Source organism: Astyanax mexicanus, chromosome 1 (genome assembly GCF_023375975.1).
Source record: "Astyanax mexicanus isolate ESR-SI-001 chromosome 1, AstMex3_surface, whole genome shotgun sequence".
Lineage (NCBI taxonomy): Eukaryota > Metazoa > Chordata > Actinopteri > Characiformes > Acestrorhamphidae > Astyanax > Astyanax mexicanus.
This window is the reverse complement of record NC_064408.1, coordinates 45,792,697-45,814,991: the sequence shown is the minus strand read 5'-3', so window position 1 is coordinate 45,814,991 and position 22,295 is coordinate 45,792,697. Positions and strand designations below refer to the sequence as shown.

The 22,295-nt window shown below is 34.6% G+C and overlaps 1 protein-coding gene across 1 annotated transcript in view; it reads left to right on the top strand.

Annotated features, from left to right (window-relative positions):
* The window catches only part of LOC103026919 (exostosin-1), a 439,195-nt gene that overhangs the window by 365,366 nt on the left and 51,534 nt on the right, over nucleotides 1-22,295 (top strand). Inside the window, exons 4-5 of the mRNA XM_007229972.3 lie at nucleotides 8,252-8,359; nucleotides 11,772-11,891. Coding sequence (XP_007230034.2) covers nucleotides 8,252-8,359; nucleotides 11,772-11,891 — 228 coding nt within the window. The remainder of the gene's footprint in view (nucleotides 1-8,251; nucleotides 8,360-11,771; nucleotides 11,892-22,295) is intronic.

Sequence of the window (22,295 nt, the reverse complement as noted above, 5' to 3'; positions counted from 1 at the left end):
AACAGATTTACTACACCATTCACTGATTAATACATCATCAGCAATACTTAAACAGATTTACTACACCATTCACTGACTAATACATCATCAGCAATACTTAAACAGATTTACTACACCATTCACTGATTTATACATCATCAGCAGTATTTAAACAGATTTACTACACCATTCACTGATTAATACATCATCAGCAATACTTAATCAGATTTACTACACCATTCACTGATTAATACATCATCAGCAATACTTAAACAGATTTACTACACCATTCACTGACTAATACATCATCAGCAATACTTAAACAGATTTACTACACCATTCACTGATTTATACATCATCAGCAATACTTAAACAGATTTACTACACCATTCACTGACTAATACATCATCTATACTTAAACAGATTTACTACACCATTCACTGATTTATACATCATCTATACTTAAACAGATTTACTACACCGTTCACTGATTAATACATCATCTATACTTAAACAGATTTACTACACCATTCACTGATTAATACATCATCAGCAATATTTATACAGATTTACTACACCATTCACTGATTTATACATCATCAGCAATATTTATACGGATTTACTGCACCATTCACTGATTAATACATCATCTATACTTAAACAGATTTACTACACCATTCACTGATTAATACATCATCAGCAATATTTATACGGATTTACTGCACCATTCACTGATTAATACATCATCTATACTTAAACAGATTTACTACACCATTCACTGATTTATACATCATCAGCAATATTTATACGGATTTACTGCACCATTCACTGATTAATACATCATCTATACTTAAACAGATTTACTACACCATTCACTGATTAATACATCATCTATACTTAAACAGATTTACTACACCATTCACTGATTAATACATCATCTATACTTAAACAGATTTACTACACCATTCACTGATTTATACATCATCAGCAATATTTATACAGATTTACTACACCATTCACTGATTTATACATCATCAGCAATATTTATACGGATTTACTGCACCGTTCACTGATTTATACATCATCTATACTTAAACAGATTTACTACACCGTTCACTGATTAATACATCATCTATACTTAAACAGATTTACTACACCATTCACTGATTAATACATCATCAGCAATATTTATACAGATTTACTACACCATTCACTGATTTATACATCATCAGCAATATTTATACGGATTTACTGCACCATTCACTGATTAATACATCATCTATACTTAAACAGATTTACTACACCATTCACTGATTTATACATCATCAGCAATATTTATACGGATTTACTACACCATTCACTGATTTATACATCATCTATACTTAAACAGATTTACTACACCATTCACTGATTAATACATCATCAGCAATACTTAAACAGATTTACTACACCATTCACTGATTTATACATCATCTATACTTAAACAGATTTACTACACCGTTCACTGATTAATACATCATCTATACTTAAACAGATTTACTACACCATTCACTGATTAATACATCATCAGCAATACTTAAACAGATTTACTACACCATTCACTGATTTATACATCATCTATACTTAAACAGATTTACTATACCATTCACTGATTTATACATCATCAGCAATACTTAAACAGATTTACTACACCATTCACTGATTAATACATCATCAGCAATACTTAAACAGATTTACTACACCATTCACTGATTAATACATCATCAGCAATATTTAAACGGATTTACTACACCATTCACTGATTTATACATCATCTATACTTAAACAGATTTACTATACCATTCACTGATTTATACATCATCAGCAATACTTAAACAGATTTACTACACCATTCACTGATTAATACATCATCAGCAATACTTAAACAGATTTACTACACCATTCACTGATTTATACATCATCAGCAATATTTAAACGGATTTACTACACCATTCACTGATTTATACATCATCAGCAATATTTAAACGGATTTACTACACCATTCACTGATTTATACATCATCTATACTTAAACAGATTTACTACACCATTCACTGACTAATACATCATCAGCAATACTTAAACAGATTTAGTACACCATTCACTGATTAATACATCATCAGCAATACTTAAACAGATTTACTACACCATTCACTGATTAATACATCATCAGCAGTATTTAAACAGATTTACTACACCATTCACTGATTAATACATCATCAGCAATACTTAAACAGATTTAGTACACCATTCACTGATTAATACATCATCAGCAATACTTAAACAGATTTACTACACCATTCACTGATTTATACATCATCAGCAATACTTAAACAGATTTACTACACCATTCACTGACTTATACATCATCAGTAGTATTTAATCAGATTTACTACACCATTCACTGATTAATACATCATCAGCAATACTTAAACAGATTTACTACACCATTCACTGATTTATACATCATCAGTAGTATTTAATCAGATTTACTACACCATTCACTGATTAATACATCATCAGCAATACTTAAACAGATTTACTACACCATTCACTGATTTATACATCATCAGCAATATTTATACGGATTTACTACACCATTCACTGATTTATACATCATCTATACTTAAACAGATTTAGTACACCATTCACTGATTTATACATCATCAGCAATATTTATACGGATTTACTACACCATTCACTGATTTATACATCATCAGCAATATTTATACGGATTTACTACACCATTCACTGATTAATACATCTTCAGCAATACTTAAACAGATTTACTACACCATTCACTGATTAATACATCATCAGCAATACTTAAACAGATTTACTACACCATTCACTGACTAATACATCATCTATACTTAAACAGATTTACTACACCATTCACTGATTTATACATCATCTATACTTAAACAGATTTACTACACCGTTCACTGATTTATACATCATCAGCAGTATTTAAAAATATTTACTACACTATTCACTGATTAATACATCATCAGCAGTATTTATACGGATTTACTACACCATTCACTGATTAATACATCATCAGCAATACTTAAACAGATTTACTACACCATTCACTGATTTATACATCATCAGCAATACTTAAACAGATTTACTACACCATTCACTGATTAATACATCATCAGCAATACTTAAACAGATTTACTACACCATTCACTGATTAATACATCATCAGCAATACTTAATCAGATTTACTACACCATTCACTGATTTATACATCATCAGCAGTATTTAAACAGATTTACTACACCATTCACTGATTTATATATCATCAGCAGTATTTAAACAGATTTACTACACCATTCACTGATTAATACATCATCAGCAATACTTAATCAGATTTACTACACCATTCACTGATTTATACATCATCAGCAATATTTAAACAGATTTACTACACCATTCACTGATTAATACATTATCAGCAATACTTAAACAGATTTACTACACCATTCACTGATTAATACATCATCGGCAGTATTTATACAGATTTACTACACCATTCACTGATTAATACATCATCGGCAGTATTTATACAGATTTACTACACCATTCACTGATTAATACATTATCATCTATACTTAAACAGATTTACTACACCATTCACTGATTTATACATCATCAGCAGTATTTAAACAGATTTACTACACCATTCACTGATTAATACATCATCAGCAGTATTTATACAGATTTACTACACCATTCACTGATTTATACATCATCAGCAGTATTTATACAGATTTACTACACCATTCACTGATTTATACATCATCAGCAATACTTAAACAGATTTACTATACCATTCACTGATTTATACATCATCAGCAGTATTTATACAGATTTACTACACCATTCACTGATTTATACATCATCAGCAGTATTTATACAGATTTACTACACCATTCACTGATTAATACATCATCAGCAATACTTAAACAGATTTACTGTTTATGGCGTTCACAAAGCTTTATAGGGTATTATTTGCAGAATTTAACCTCAGCAGTAGTATTTAATGTGCATTAAGTCCAGTACAAAAATGTTCAACCATGTTAAACTTTGAAAGTATAGGTCTGACTGTGGAACATCATCTAAGTGCTTTTTTTTTTTAAATGTCAAATGAGCATTGATGTGCCTTTTGGTTTTTAGTGTTTTGGGTGGAGGAGTCAGAAAGAGGTGGAGCCAGGATTAAGTTGAGCCAGGCGGTGGAGCCAGTAGAGCCATGATGAAGAGCAAAATTTAGGTGGAGCAAGAATTAGGGCCAGGACAAGAGGTGCAGTGGTTAGGTGGAGCAAGACTTAGGTGGAGCCAGAGAAGCCTGGATGAGCAAGAGTAAGTGGAGACAAGATAGGTTTCAGGATTACTGCACCATTCACTGATTTATACATCATCAGCAGTATTTATACGGATTTACTACACCATTCACTGATTTATACATCATCAGCAATATTTATACGGATTTACTACACCATTCACTGATTTATACATCATCTATACTTAAACAGATTTACTATACCATTCACTGATTAATACATCATCAGCAATATTTATACAGATTTACTACACCATTCACTGATTTATACATCATCAGCAGTATTTATACGGATTTTCTACACCATTCACTGATTAATACATCATCAGCAGTATTTAAACAGATTTACTACACCATTCACTGATTAATACATCATCAGCAGTATTTATACGGATTTACTACACCATTCACTGATTTATACATCATCTATACTTAAACAGATTTACTACACCATTCACTGATTAATACATCATCAGCAGTATTTAAACAGATTTACTACACCATTCACTGATTAATACATCATCAGCAGTATTTATACGGATTTACTACACCATTCACTGATTTATACATCATCAGCAGTATTTATACGGATTTTCTACACCATTCACTGATTTATACATCATCAACAGTATTTGAACAGATTTACTACAATTATCTACACCTTAGCAACCACCTGGAATACGTTAGCAACCTCCTAGCAACAGCTTAGCAACCGCTTTAGGAATGATAGCAACTGCCTTGCAACCAGTTAGCAACACCTTAGCAACCACCTGGAAAACGTTAGCTACTGCCTAGCAACCACTTAGCAACACATTCCTATATCAGACAATTATTAGCATTCCACCATGTTTTTGGAACATGTTTTTGGAACTTTTTGGAATGTAACATTTAAATTTAACATAACAGCATAGCAGCCACTCTTCACACTCTTCAGACAGAAACAGCTTAGCAACCATTTTAACTTTTCAACGTTATTAGCGTACTTTTCCAAGCCAACTTAAAGTTCGTTCACGAACTTTACCTTTTCTAGTTTTAATTTTTTCTTCTATAAGTCTAAATATTCTGCAATTTTAATTGCAGATTTTATATTTTTGTCTAAAACATTTAATACAAAATAAATCAACATAAAAATCTTCATCCCAATTTTAAAATACTCTCAAACAAAATGCATGTAAGAAAATTAAGTAAAAATTTTAATTATTTTATCAAAAAAAAAGGTCTCTATAACTGTAGAGTCTCTATAACTGTGTCTAATAACTATGTAGTTACACATTAACATTTTTATTGACAGTGCTCCTTATAATCTAGTGTGCCTTATAGTGCAATATATATGGTACTCACCTTATTACACACAATTCAAAATTGACATTGATAGATGTGTGCAATTATTGTAAAATAACTTACTTTTATCAACTGTTCTAAATGTGTCCCAATGTTTACTTCAGCAGTAGTTATGGTGTTATTACATTAACGAGTGTTAATGTGTAATTACACAGTTATTAGAGACACTTATTATAAAGTGTGACCCAAAAAACATTACATTAAAATGCATCATAAGGGCCATGTAGACTTTTCTCAAGAAGATTACATGCACCGTTATTGTACAATCACATGAAACACATGAACAAAGTTTGGGATACATTTTTTTGTATTTTCCAGGTTTGCATTTTATTTGTAATAAAGCTACTCATTAACTCTTATGTGAGCATCAATGTGAGTAAAAAGGTAAAAAAAAAAACTCTTTGTGGTGGAAAATAAAAAATAAAAATAAAACTTTAATACATATTTACCAAAACAGCACACAGGCAGAACAAAGCCAGGTTTGCTTTATACTCCCACTAAAAGGGAACCAAGGACAGCTGCCACTCTGTGCGCTACACTCATGAGGAAGAAAATGCGCATACAAAAGCTCATCAAAGAGAATAAAGAGCTCGACTCAAGGCTTCTCGCACATAAAAGATCAAACGTGCACAGCTCTGGGATTACGCTACCCATGGCGAATACAGTAGAGAGACGTTTTAATGAATAAAAACATGTCTTAAAAACATGTAAGTATATTTTAGCTATAGCACTTTACAAAACAGACCTCTTACGGCTGCTCTTATGAGTTAATAGACATGTGCTGATCTGAAGTAGGTGCTGTGAAATGGCTCTAATCCTTGATGCTGCTCACAACTGATGTCGTGCTTAGTTTCAGAAGGTCCTTGATGGTTTTGAGACAAATAATAGTGTTAAGATGAAGCTGTGGCTGTGATTTTTGCAATTTTCTGTTCTACTTTAAATGGTTTAGTAGATATTTCCAGATAACAGTACAGATATCAGTGTGTAACTCCTGCCTTATTTAAGGTACAATAAGAAATCTAGTAATGCTTTCTATGAATGTCATGGCTAGAAGATGTAAATGACTACCCTTTTAAAAGAAAAGTGTATTAAATATATATTTTTTAAAAGTGTACTAAACATGGAAACGTACATACTTTTTCAAATTAAAATATGTACTTAAATACATATTAAATGTACAATTTTGGCACAACTTCTGGCAACTTAAGTATATTTCAGTTGTAATTAAGCTACGGTATATTTAAACACAACATAAAAGCATTAAACTGTGCCTTTTTTTTGTACTTCTTTGAACTTCTGCAAACTCAATTAGATTAAATATGTATTTTTTTTTTTACATAAGTTTAATACACTTGAAGTATATTAAAAAGTAAATGTACTAATTTACACATTGATACACATATTGTGTACACCTTAATGCTGCTGGGACAAAAATACATTAAAGTGCATTTTAAGAAATATTTAATGCCACTAAATATACGTTCTGTCAACACAATATATAATTTAAAGTATATTGCCTAAAAATACATTTTATGGAAATACAGAGAAAGTATGTTAATGAATATTTTCAAAGAGTATGTTAAATTCAAAATGCACTTTTGGTATTCTTACCTATTTTGAACATACTTTTAAAGCTCTTAAGTATAATTCCTTTTCAAAAGGGTATGAACACATTTTCAACCTGTTATAATACATTTCTATGGCATTATAGAATGAGTAATGCATATATTAGCCATGTTTAATTTGCTGTGTTTATAATTATATTGTAATTATAAAAGAAATGTGTATATGATAATGTTATAATTGCCTATTTGTAAGCAAACACACATTCATGCTATAATATAGCTTATTATGTAATTTCTTGTGTATTATAACAGGTCTGGACACTCCAAGGAAAGGGAAAGACTTTCATCATAGAACAGATTAATAAAGATAGACAGTATAATATATTATAAACAGATTATGATGCATTATGATTACATTTTTTAATGCATTTAATGTACTATAATGTGTTATTAATGTGATTATAGAGTCTTACAGACATAGAATACATACCATAATTCTAACAAGAAGCTGTCGAATAAGAAATCAATTTTTAATTGCATGGGAATTAGGCTTGTTTTTGTAATGGGAAGCTATAATGAATGTATCAAAATGTATAATACAGATTTCCAGCCTATCCACCTGCACTCATTGTGACTGTATTCAGAATTAAGCCGCTCATGGGATCCAAACAAACTTTCAATAGGTCAAAAATCAGTTCTTCACTTCTACAGATTCATAAAAATCCATCCACTGATTAGTTTCCCATCACAAACAATGCAGATGTTTCAGAAAGTTATACAACTGGTGGAGAACCGGTACTAAAATAAATCATTCTATTACATTCTGTTACAGGCAGCCAAACTTACCATGTGAAAGGGTTAAAATGATCTGATTGAATCAGGAGCAAATTTATTGTTATTCTTGTATATCTGGGCAATGTCCTAAATGGAAATGTAAAATACTGAAACATTAACTAACTGTGTGTGTGTGTCCTCCTCAGGCAGCGTGTATTCCTGTGTTATTGAGTAACGGATGGGAACTTCCTTTCTCGGAGGTGATTGATTGGAGCAAAGCTGCGATCATTGGAGACGAGCGATTACTACTGCAGGTACACACAACACACTCTCGCTCTATATTTACATCCTGTACATGCACACTGTGCTTTTGAAGAAGAAATGCTTATAATATGCAACATGCAGTAGAGCTTAGATCGGGCCCAAAAAATCTGACCCGTTCAGTAAGTTTTAATTTGTTTTTAGGGTGGGCTTGCTAGTTTTTATTAGTTTTCACACATCTTATCAGAGAGATCAATCTAAGAAACAAACAAGAGAAAGAAAGAGAGAGAGAGAGAGAGATTTGCGTGTTCTGGTGTATGAGCTACTCACAGGTAAATGTTCTCACACACTGTATCTCCTGTTTCTCTTTTATCTCCCTCGTGCTCATATTCTAATCTCATACATAACTCTACAGTCTCTCAGTGTTTTCTGTTGTATTTTGCGGCTAGCGCGAGTGCTTTAACCAAGAACAAATGCCACGGACCGCGAGGTGCTGCGCGCTGCTGCTGCTGTGCCGTATCCGACTCCCTGCTGAATCCGACTCCGCTTCGCAAACAGAATCGGCACAACACCGCCCGCTGTACAACTCCGGGATTGAAAACAGCGCTTATTAATAAATGAAACACAAAAATGAGGGTATTCTATCAGTAATTTCAGTTCGTTTTAGTTACTTTTATAAACACAAAATACAGTTCCAGTTAGTTACGTTTTTTCTTTTAATTATCATCTCAGAAATGAGAGAATCTAAGCTCTAACATGCAGAGATGTATAAAGTACTAGAAACCTGGACTTGAGTAAAAGTACAAGAGCTCTATCAAAAAAGTGACATGAGTAAAAGTAAAAGTAAAACTTTAAGCATCATACTTAAGTGGAAGTGCTAAAGTATTTTTTTTCTACTTACATATTGCAATAAATAATATGCAATTTTCAAAAAGACAATGCAAAACCACATTCTGCACACATTTAAGATGGCATGTCTGTAAAAGAAGAGGGTATGTGTACTAGTTCGGCCTGCCTGCTCTCCTGACCTTTACCTAATAGAGTGTGTGCACCATGTTTTCAGGAGGAAATAGATAAAATCTCAAACACTGGCCATAATGTAATTAAAGTGAATGACAGCATTAAAAAACATTATTTTTTTTACTTTCTCGTATTGTTTGAAATGTGTTGAAATGCAGGGATGGATGTATATTAAGCTAAGCTATCCCAATATTTTATTATTTGCATTATTTTTGGATATGGATTGTATGCCTCATTTAAATCATGTAATAGATCCATTTGATGGATGGTTTTATTTTATTTTTAAATTCTTTTATAATTAATTTTATATTTATTCTTACCATAATTACAATAGGCACTATTGTGCTGTACAAACTGTACTAGTGAGCAGGCGGTGAAAATGATGTTACTGGTATCAGCTCATTTAGAAAGGGTTCAGCACTGTCCTGAAATAAGCTCACACACACATGCACACGTCACCAAAGCTCATTATTGACATGCTGTAAGAAGTGATATGGTATTTATCTTCATTAATAACCCGGGTTATTAATGGCTGCTACCTGCCTGCCCTTTCCTAGCTGCGGGTAGCAAAGTCATTAACGTGCCGATCGCAGCACAGCTGAAATATCACCGGCCAAAATGTCACCAAAGACAAGAAACTCGACCCGGAGATTTTACACCAGAGGACATGACTGGAAATTACTGTTATTAATGACTCAAAAGGCCTTCGGGCCACATACACACATGCACACACACACATTCATCCCCACACAAAGGTTATGCTTCTGTATTACCATAATATTATTCATCTTCACATTGTCATTTATGGAATGCAAAGGAAAAGTTTTTGTAGGTTCTTATGTGGTTTGGGATTTAAATTCCCCCATATACAGTGGCACTAGGCTTATGTGCTCAAAAATCATTTTAATATAAATAGAAATTGGTGATGAAAAAATGGTGATGGCTGTCAAACACATTAATGAACACTACTTATGACAGAACGTCTCACTTAATTATAAATGGACACTAGTTACCAGACATTACTAATCATTAAAACGTTTGTAAGTAATGTCTCAAATCATTATTACTTATCGTATTTTCTCACTGTAAGGGGCACCAGATTATGAACGTCAATTTACTGGTCTATTTTCATACATAAGGTGCACCAGATTATAAGGTGTATTTTAAGTGACAATAGTAAGGAACAAGGTTGTCACCATGTTTCCCTTCTAATTCAACCCATTCAAAGTAGTGCTGGATGTTAATCTATGCAGATTCTCTTCTGAAATCTGTTTATTTGAGTAAATCACTTTTTATTGTATTTATTTGTATATTTTAGCCTGGTTAGCAGCAGCGCTAGCCATGGTTAGCTGCACTTAGTGCTAGGAAACGCCGCCCCACAGAGCTACACTGAGAAACCTTGAGTGTTCCAGTAAGCCAGAGCACTATCAGCAAGCAGTTTATTCCATGTAACTTGTTTTAACACGATAAATGCTGTTTGTGATATACTCACAAAAACTAGCGCTGTGGTTAGCGGCTAATGCTAATACTGCTGGAGAACTAAACCGAAACTCCTGTATAACGCTGCACTTTAGAGGAGTGGCTTTACAGCTCCTTATAATCCTCACTGATGAATCCGCACTGATGATTTTTTTTTTTAAATTAAAGCATTTTAAGTGTGCCTTATAGTACTAAAAATATGATGACTCATAAACAGCAAAGTTTATGTATCTCCACCAAGTGAAATAGCTCCAAATGATAAGTGAATACTACAGTATAGTATATAGTACTGTATGAACTTCTTGCAATAAAGGACAAACCTAATCTGTGGGAAAAATCATGTTTTTTTTTATTATTAATTTCATTATTAATAAAGGCTAGATTGGGTTTTTTATTTCTCTGATTTGAAAGTCATCAATCATAAAGTCTGTGTAAATGCATTACATGAGCTTTTGGGAGCTCACAGTTTGGTGATGGATTACTGAAGTCTGGGTTTAGCTTCTTAATTTAATTTGCATCTGTATATAACACTTTTATATAATCTGTTTTGATATAAATCAGTGCTGCTAGTTACTGCACAAAACTTTAGAGACTATGGTAACTATGTTGGAAATGCTGAATATTTCATTATTTTTTTTCTTGCCAAAGTCATTATACAACATTATACAGTTCATCCTTTGTTTGTTAGCTTATTTTATTTTCATTAAGAGAAGCCACAAAAACCGTTTCAAAAAAGAAAAAAAAGTGTTTCTAAACCACATTATTTATATGAAGGGAAGACAAACATAAATGAAACACATTAAATTAAATAAGAAAGAAAATGTTTTTTTTCTCCTCTGTGTAAAAGGATTAACAATCATACAGACATACACAGTCACACTCATTCACTGGATCCAATCTCTCTTTCTTTCCCTCTCTCTCTTTCTCTCTCTGTCTCTCTCTCTCTCTTTCTCTCTCTTTCTCCAGATCCCTTCCATCACGCGGTCAGTCAATGCGGACCGTATCCTGGCTCTGAGGCAGCAGACTCAGTTCCTGTGGGACTCGTACTTCTCCTCCGTTGCGAAAATAGTCTTAACTACATTAGAGGTGAGTTTACTGCAGGGCTTGTTTACAGCGGGGCGGGAGGAGGGAGAACAAGTCTGAAAGGTCAAATAGAGAATAGATGGATTGTTTTCTAGTGGGTTAAAAAAGGAATGGTCTTCTGTCACTCTAATTTGTTCTTCACACAGTTTCCACATACACACAGACGCACACACACATAAAATCTCAAATTTCAGGCCTGTTCTGTCCAGCATTAACAACTCGCCACTTTCTCTCAGATATACAGTATGTATTTTACACATTTACACACTAAGTTAACAGTTATAAAAGCTAACTGGGAAATATGTACTTTTGTCTTCACCTACTGCGGTCCACACTGTGTGTATAGAGTCACAGTTATTGAAGCATTGGTCTGGTATTGCTATACTATATGTGACTAAACATACAAATAAACACATCATAGATGATGTCATGATTATCAAATAATAGTGAGGTCATAACCATTTATTTATTATTAAGTCAATTAGGTACTACTATCAACTATTGAGTACCATATTTTTCACACAATAAGGCCCACCAGATTATAAGGCACACTATCAATGAACATCTATTTTCTGCATCGAATTATGAGGCATATTATCTGACACTAGTAAGGAACAGGGGTGTCGCCATGACTTTTTCTTTTAAAGTCAAACGAGTTTTGGATGTTAATCTACACAGATTTATTTTCTGAAAACTGTTTATTTAGGTGAGTAAAGCACTTCTGTATTTACGGTAAGCAAATATTTCAGTAAGCAAGGGCGATATTGGCTAGCGGTTCGTCCTACGTAGCATGTTTTAACACGGTAAACACGCAGACTAGAGTCCGATATACTCAACACTGAACAGGAAAAAAAGCTAGCGCTTAGCACGGTTAGTGGGTCAAGCTAATGCTGCTTCAACAGTGTTAGCTGGAGTTAGCAGCAGGTTACAATCCGATAATACTCATCACTGAACGGCAATAAGAGCATTTAGCACAGTTAGTGACTAATGTTAATACTGCTCCAGCAGTGCTAGCTGAGGTTAGCAGCAGCCTACAGTCCAATAGTACTTACCTCAGAACCGATCTAAACGGAAGATCTAAACTGAAACTCCTGTATAACTCTTAGTAAGGTGCACTGGCGATTTTTGGGAAAATTAAAGGATTATAACTTCGCCTTACAGTGCAAAAAATACGGTAACTTCTATATATCCTTTATTATACCACAGTTAGTTCTGACCCTGCAATGTGATTGGCTGAGAGATGTTCTATGTTCTGTAACCGAAGCTCTCCATGTATTACTCCACCACATACAAGTAACCTAGCAACGATGCAGCTCTTACAAGCCAAACAGTGCAGCTACAAACAGAGCAGCAATGGAACTATTTTAACTAGCAGAGTTTTTATAACCAAACAGATTGTATTTTCTCAACCTCTTTAACTCAAAATCTTTCATTAAACAGGGATAATCAAACTGTGGTATAATTACAATAATACACTTGAGGTTCGTGCTATAACATGTAATACTGGCACTGCTGTGCTGCTCTATGGCAGTGCCAATATTACACATTATAGCACAAACCTCGAGTGTATCAGTTATTTAGTATATCGTCGCTGTCCAATGAAAAACACTTATCTCCAAAACAGCAACTTTACAGGAGAGAGAAAAAACCTTGTAAACTTTCAATGAAAGTCAATGTAAAAAGAGTTTTGTTTCAGGTCATTTTGAAGCATTTCTATTGGTCCGTTCTTCAAGAAATTTTGGCACAGTGTAAGGGACAGTTTGTCTGTTCAAATTATGTAGTAAACCAAAAATCTACAAAAATGGTTGTGTTTTCATTGGACAGCGACGATATACAATACATGACTCTACTCAGTAGCATTCTGATTCTGATGGCTGTATGTATCAAAATCTTCAAAGCAAATGTTATAGAGTAACATCAATTTCCATTGATTAGACAAACTGCTGCTGTCTACAAACCTTTGGGCACACAGAACAGTGAACAGATGGAAGCATTCCAGCGTTTAAACTGGCCTAGTTTCTCGCTGTTTAAAGCCCCGGCCCCTTTGACCACCGCGAGCGTTTGAAGTGGAGTGAGTCAGTGTGAAATTCAGCGTCATTCCGCGCTCAATTCCACAAACTGAAACCAGCCCCTGCCAATGCATATCAAAGACGGAGAGAGAAAGGGAGAGATGGAAAGAGAGAATGGAAGATGAGAACGCAAAGCAAAAGAGCAAAACAAAGAAGATGGCTTTACAAATATAAGAGGAAGCGAGTGAGAGAGAGAGAGAGTTATAGAGAGATAGAGAATGAAGGGAAGCACTTGAGTGCGTCGCTTCAGAGAGTTCTGTTCTGCTCTTTGCTTTGTGGCAGATTAAAGCCAGGCTTTTGGTTTTGTGGGTTTTTTGTGTTCTTGCGGACGTAAACGTCACCAGGTGCATATCGAAACCCTCTGGTGACTAAATTAAAGTCTTTACATGTGTGTGTAAGTGCGTGTGTGTGTGTGTGTGTGGCAGATGCTCTAAACAAGGGGAGGAACTTGTGCATTGACACTGAGGTAAATGAGGCATCCATAATCCCCCGTGGGATGTGTGCGTGCGCCTTGTTGTAAACGCTGGCTAATTTTCCACATATATCAACTGCTTCCTCCTTCTGCCTTTAACAGGAGCGTGCTCACACACTCGCTCGCACACACACACACACACACACACATTCTCTTATCTAAGGGGAAAAAAAAAAATGAAGAATTGCACTCATTTAACACGAGTGTGAGCCTTCAGTAGCCTCCTGTTTTGTAGGCTGTATCCGTGTCACTGAGCTGAAGGCTGAATTCACGCTGTTAAGCATTACCCGGCGCCGGCCACCTGAGGAGAAATGCCAAAAGGTCGCAGACAGAGAAAGAAATACAGGCCACCTCTTTGCCCCCCCCATACGCACACATTCCTACGCACACACAGAGGGCTGCCCTGGTCCACTGAAGGATAGGGTGGTTAATGAGACCCTGTAGTTGATCCTAATTGGCCGGTACAGCTAGAGGCAGCGATGCGCTGCAGCCAAAGGGTAAAGCAGGGCTCAAGGTGGGTCCCCATCATTCATCTGAAATCTCTTTGTGAAGGGAAGTGTGTGTGTGTGTGTGTGTGTGTGTGTGTGTGTATAGGTGTGTGTATGGGTGTGTTTGTGTCTTTGTGTGTGTCTGTTTGTTTGTCTTTCATTTTACTCAAATGTCCCCACAATTTGGTCCCCACAAAATATTCTGTCCCACAATTTAATCCCTACTTTAGAGTTTAATGTTTTTTTTTCTTCTTTTTTTTTCTTCTTTCTTTCTTTCTTTGATTGATTGTTTAAGTGAGCGAGGTTGTATTGCTTCAGTAGTATTATATGTGTGAGTGAGTGTTCTCTTTTTATATGCAAATTCCAGAATACTGTGCCCTTTAGTCCTCAAAGCTTACAACAATTTCTAATGTTTAATTATTTTGCCTATTTATCACATTTATAAGACTTCAAATTATGCAGAAACTACATTTCCCAGCTTGTTTATGTATACTGTTATGTTTATGTTCTGCAATTTTCAAGCTGCATTACAGGTTCAACAATGACAAAGTGATCAATTTTAGTGAAAAATAGCATTTGATGAATTGATTCGCAAAATTCTGATATTTAGCAAAAATTTAATGTAGTTCATGGTGACCTTGTTCTGCTTCAAAGATACATTTCAAATTACATTTACATTTTAATTACATTACCATAATATTTTACACACCAGGATTGAGAGCTTAAGCTTTGCCTCTATGTAAAGTAAAGTATTTAGACAATATGAGAAATATCATGTGTAATTGATATTACTAATTGTTGAATATGTCTTCAATACCTTAAAAATATAATAGTAGGAAGGTTGTAATTTTACTGATATAAAAAAATATTAAAGTGGCATCTATCCCACATGACATGGTGAACAGGGGATTTTTGGACATGTGTATACAGCCTGATATTTGTTTTTGATGAAACTAGATAAATTAAGCATTTAAATGTCGAAATAATAAAACAAATGTATGTTTAAAAAAATATAGTACCAGTTAAAATTTCGAATACCTCTTCTCATTCAAGGTGTTTTCTTTGAATTTATGATTTACACTGATCTCACACTGATTTACATTGTAAATTTAACACAAAAATAAAATAAATAACAATGTGTGTTATTTTACAATTTAAAGTGGCTGACCCTTTAATGTACTCTGGATTTTTTTACTATATCATGAAGACCAAAGCAGAAATTAGAAGGTGTGTTTTGTGTGTATCAGTGAATGTTGTTTCAGGTAATCGAGTTACCATGGTGACAGCCGCAGTGATGCTAAAATCTAATTTCCTGCCTTTTAAATACAATATCAGTTATTTAGTGAATTCATAAAAATCACAGCAGGAGATTAACATTCCCACACACACACAGTTCTTACATGCTGTGGCAACTAATATTCTACATTAATACCATGTTTGTTGTACATAACAATCTTCAATAAAAAATGGAGCCATGATGAAATACTTCTGCAAGTAAATATCATGTCTGAACAAAGAGCTATCTCTGCATTAACATGTACATTTGAGGACGTCCTCAGATCACAGCTTCACAGTTCATACTGCAAGACAAGATAGTTAAGTCTGTCTATGCAACTGGTTTACTGAGAGATTACCAAAATAGCAAGTATTTATACACCTAGCTATATAAGATAAGGTAAGTCTTTATTAATTTCATTTAGGGGGGATTTTCACAGAAGAGGACAGAAGTTTTAGGAAATATACAACAATATGAGATAAAATGTAAATCTATATACTATTGCATCTCAAAAAATTGGAATATCATTGAAAGGTTACTTTATTTCAGTAATTCAGTTCAAAATGTGAAACTCATATATTATATAGATGTATTACATAGTATTGTATTGTTGTTGATGATTATGGCCCAAAAATCTGCCTCTCAGAAAATCTGAAAATTAAAAAAGACAAATTGGTACTTTTGGCAGTGCGCCAAGTCCTGCTGGAAAATGAAATCTGCATCTCCACAAATTACATCACTGATTGGTGGAAACTTCACACTAGACCTCAAGCAATTCGGAGTGCGTCTCTCTACTATTCCTCCAGACTCTGCTCACTTTATTCACAAATGAAATGTAAAATTTACTGATGGTTTGGAGAGACATATCATCTGCTGGTGTTGATCCACTGTGTTTTATATCAAGCCTAAAATCAGTGCAGCATTTTCCCACAAAATCTTACAGCACTTCATGCTTCCCTCTGCTGAAAACTTTTATGAAGATGCGGATTTCATTTTCCAGCAGGACTTTTTGAGATACAGACTTTTGGGTTTCCAGCTGTAAGCCATAATCACCAACAATAAATAAATAAACACTTGAAATAGATCATTCTGTGTGTCTGTATAATATATGAGTATCACATTTTCAACTGTATTACTGAAATCAAGTATCGTTTTAATGATACTCTAAGTATAGAAGTAAAGAGTATACAGCTCTGAAAAAAATGAGAGAACCCTTCAGTTTCTGAATCAGTTTATCTGATTTTGCTATTTTTAGGTATATGTTTGATTAAAATGAACATTATTGTTTTATTCTATAAACTACAACATTTCTTCCAAATTCCAAATATTTATTTGCAATAAATGTGAAATGGCTGAAATAACAAAAAAAGATGCAGAGCTTTCAGACCTCAAATAATGCACAGTTTTCATGCATCTTGGCATGTTCTCCTCCACCAGTCTTACACACTGCTTTTGGAAAACTTTATGCTACTCACTCCTGGTGCAAAACTTCAAGCAGTTCAGTTTAGTTTGATGGCTTGTGATCATCCATCTTGCTCTTGATTATAGGATTAGAGGTTTTCAATTTGGTAAAATCAAAGCAATTCATCATTTTTAAGTGGTCTCATATTTTTTTTTTTCCAGAGCTGTAGAAACTGTCTCTGATTGGATGGCTGAGCACATGTGAAGTAATGTGAAAGAATTAGGACACTCCATGTGAATCCTTGTCTTTCTAATAAAAAATGTTGAATCATATGGATATTTAAGCTTCATCTTAACAGTATTGAAAGATGGACCTTGTATAACTAAATTAGTGAAACTAATTTATAAATATAAGCTCAATCTCCTAATATTGTGCCCTATGTTTTTATTTGATTGTAGGTGCAAAGTGATCACATACAAAGCATGCAAATTCTGGAGATGAAACATCTCTAATATTTTTTATATTTTCTTTGTAAAATCCTTTTCTCTAACAATATAAAAAAAACCTATTTCAATAGAAATAGAGGCAAATGTTACATTGCATTCTATAAATTGTCACTATTGCAGTGTTGCTACGCCCAAGTAAACTGCATACCCCTGTACACGCAGTAACACAAGGGTGTGTGAGTGTGGTTGGAGGTCTAATGTAAATGTGTGCCTACATGCTGCTTAATATGGGTTATTTTCAGAGCCTTTCACAGGTCTCTCCTTATGAGAACCAGTTGTGACCTCCTTTGTTGATTAGGATGAGCTTGATTAATTAGTGCTGCGCTGAGCAGAGTTATCTGCTTAATTAAGATTTCCCCATTCGGAGGAGATTTGCTGAGGGTTTCCTCCTGGCAGGCTGCAGGGATGTCAGAGGTTGGCCATTCAGATGTTCATTTTTTGTGGCCTGAACAGGAAATAGAACAGTCCCTCTTATCGGAGATGGCCTTTATATAGTTGCAGTAAAAGTAAGAGGGGGTTTAAATTGAATTCCGTTCCAGTGATGATATATGCCGAGCCAGTGGAGCCACAGTTTTCTGTAGTGTAGAACTTCACAGCCTAAAATGTTTTGGATTGATTGTGCTGTCTGAAAAAGCCAAGTGTAAATTCAACCAAGATGCACCAGAGACCGTTTGCTGTCTGATGGCTCTGGCACTTCAGAAGGAGCTCGGAAACACTGTAGATGCAGTAAAGCCAAGTTTTAAAGGATCCGATTTCTAAGCTGCATATGTAACTTTTACTGCTGCAAACTAAAACATAATAATAGAGAAATTCCAGGGTCCTACAATGGGTGTGTCTAGCCCCTTTAAAAAGTGTTCAAGCGTTATATCCAGAGGTGTCAACTAACAAAGTATAAATACTTTGTTACCTTACATAAGAATACATTTTGGTTATCTAGATTTTTACTTAATAATTACTGAAGTAATTATTTTTCAGGCAACTTCTTACTTCTACTTTTTACATTTTTCCACAGTTATTTGAACTTTCTACTCCCAACATTTTAAGAAAAGCCCTATTACTCCTATTTACTTTTAGCTTTTTTTTATTCTGGCTATTCTGGCATCTTATTGTTCAAAAAAAAAATCCAAATAAATCCGGATAAAGTGAATCTGATTGTGATTGGATGAGACATATAAACATACACCATTCCAACACAATATTGGTTTATACACAGTTTATTCTTCACACGCTGCACATCACATCCCACTCCAGAAAGAACATAGCAGACGTTCAGTATGTAGTCTAGCATGAAAATGATCCATTCAGAGACTCAAGAGAACTCGAGCGAAATGTTGCAACTAAGCTTCTTTAATATATTTGCAATGTACTAAAATACATTTGTTTTAAATGCAGCTAAAACATGGAGCCTAGTGTATCCCAAATTTTCCAACATTAACATTTTAATATAACATTATAGTCATTACAGCTTTTAGAAAATTGTGTTTTGGGGAGGGGTAGAGCACTATAGGCTTCTGTTTTTGTCCTTAATGGCATTTTTACGCTTACATTTCTTGTACCTTAATACTTTAAGTAGTTTTGAAACCAAAACTATCACACACCAGATTACTGTTTTTTGTTTGTTTGGTTCTTTGTTCGTTTTTTTCCGTATTTACCAGTCTGGTTGTAAGGAGCCGTAAAGTCACTCCGCTGAAGTACAGAGTTATACTGGAGTTTCATTTCAGTTCTCCAGCACAGAGACTGGAGCAGTTTTAGCATTAGCTGCTAACCACGCTAAGTTCTACCTCTTTCGCGATTTAGAGGTGAGTATTTTTGGCCTGTAGCCTGCTGCTAACCCCGGCTAGCAATGATGGAGCAGCATTAGCATTAGCAGCTAACCGCACTAAGCGCTTGCTTTTTCGCCATTCAGAGGCAAGTTTATCCAACAGTAGACTGCACATTTACCATGTTAAAACAAGCTACATGGAATAAACCATTAGCTAATATTGCCCTAGCTTATCGGAACACTCAGGGTTCCTCAGTGTAGCACTGCCGGGTGGCATGTATTACTAACCGCAGCTTGAGATAGCCACTAGTGCTAATGCTAATGCTGCTGCACCCAGTCTTATTGGAAATCTGAAAATCTAAGCTTACTGTAAATAAATGGAAGTGCTTTACTCACCCAAATAAACAGTTTTTAGGAGAGAAATCTGTGTAGATTAACATCCAGTTTTTGCTTGACTTCAAAAGAAAATGTTTTTTTTTTAGAATTACAGTTTTGTTTACTTAGCTTAGCTTTCTGAACTTAGTTATCCCACCACCACCCAGCAGCAAGACCTGCTGAATTAGAAGGAAAACATGGCAACACACCCGTTCCTTACTAGTGTCACCATGCACCTTAAAAATCCGGTGTGCCTTATGTATGAAAATAGACCAGAAAATAGACATTAATAGTCATTCATTTATAATCTGGTGCACCTTATAGTTTGCAAAATGCAGTGTAATGTATTTAATGTTGGTTGACACTAGGGCACATATATATAAATGATCCATCAAAAATTTACATCAGTCAATTGAATAAATAAATATTTTTATGCATGATCAAAAAAAAGGATATATTACTTTCCAAATCTGATCCAGATTGATTAATTCCTGTATCAACAAAAATATGCATGTGGAATATCGGCCCACAGTTCACATGGTGTTCTTTTTTTTACAGAAGCAAAAAAAAGAAAAACAGTAACAGTTCTACTGGCTCTGTACAGCTGGACTCTGTAGCTCCAGATGTGATTTGACAGCTGTTATTGGTTTCTGCACCCGTGACTTGCTGATGCCCTGCCCCAGACCTATTGATTCTCATATTGACTGATGCACAGGTTCATCAGAGAATGCTCCATCAGGAGATCAACTCTGACAGGGCAATGTTCACGTGTCCTGTGTGCTATAGAAGCAATATGTGTGTGAATAATGGTATCTCTTGCTCCTGGGCTCCCCCTAGAGTCTGGAAGTGGAATTCACCCCTAATGGACTCCCTTTAGATGGATGGATGGATGGATGGATGGATGGATGGATGGATGGATGGATGGATGGATGGATGGATAGATAGATAGATAGATAGATAGATAGATAGATAGATAGATAGATAGATAGATAGATAGATAGATAGATAGATAGATAGATAGATAGATAGATCTTTCCACTCACTTTGAATGGTAATGGCTTCTGTGACAATATTTCCAGTTACACATGACACTGTGTATCAAGGAATATTAAATGTGCCTTCTATCTGGCACCCACTATTATGTTTTACTCCAACTCAAATACTTTGCTCCACCTTGCCATGAGCACAATTAGTATGCAGGCATGGGCATTTCTAGGTCATCCTCTGACGCAGGGCCCTAATTTAGTGATCAACAGGCGAGCCGTCAACCACACACCAACCTTGGTGGATTTGGTATTTAAATAGTGCAGCTCTTCTGAACGTCTATGGGAAAAGCTATGTTGTTTTATTTTGTATTCTGTTTATTGTTGATGTAAAAGTTTGGTTTGTAGCCCTGTGTTTTTCCTGTATTCCCCAATGTGATCTGTAGCTCCGCCCCCTTTTTACCTGTTCCTCAGGTGTATCCCATCTTCCGTTTCTCTCCTAGTGTATTTATAGATCAGTATTTACGTGTTTCCTTTGTCTGTCTTTGTTGATTGTATATGTTTTTATCATAAAGTGTTTTTTTCCGTTTATTTGGTCTTTCGTTTGCTTTCTTTTTTATTTAACACTTTATACATTGAGCACACGTGGCGTAGTAATGGACACCTGACAGTTGACTGTTTTCAGGGTTTAAATTAGACAGTGGCGCACCTGTGCTTTCCATTGCCAAGATAGCAATACACCAGAAATTTACCTGAAAAGAATTTTATTCCCATGTCACAGAGTACAGGTGTACATGTGAGTGAAAAACTTGGGTGCAGATTCCCACCAATGTGCAGAGATATTATTACAATATTTACAAGAAAAAGAATAAATTAAAATATAATATAAAATAAGATATACAGATAACTTTACAGTATAAACAATATACACAGTACACTCAATAACAATACACGTAATAGCTTACACTATAGACAAATATTGCATGTCCACACTATATCCATCAGTGTAAATATAGTCATAAGCTCAGGTGGTATTTAAACGACACAGACGCAAGGCATGAAAATAGACTGTTG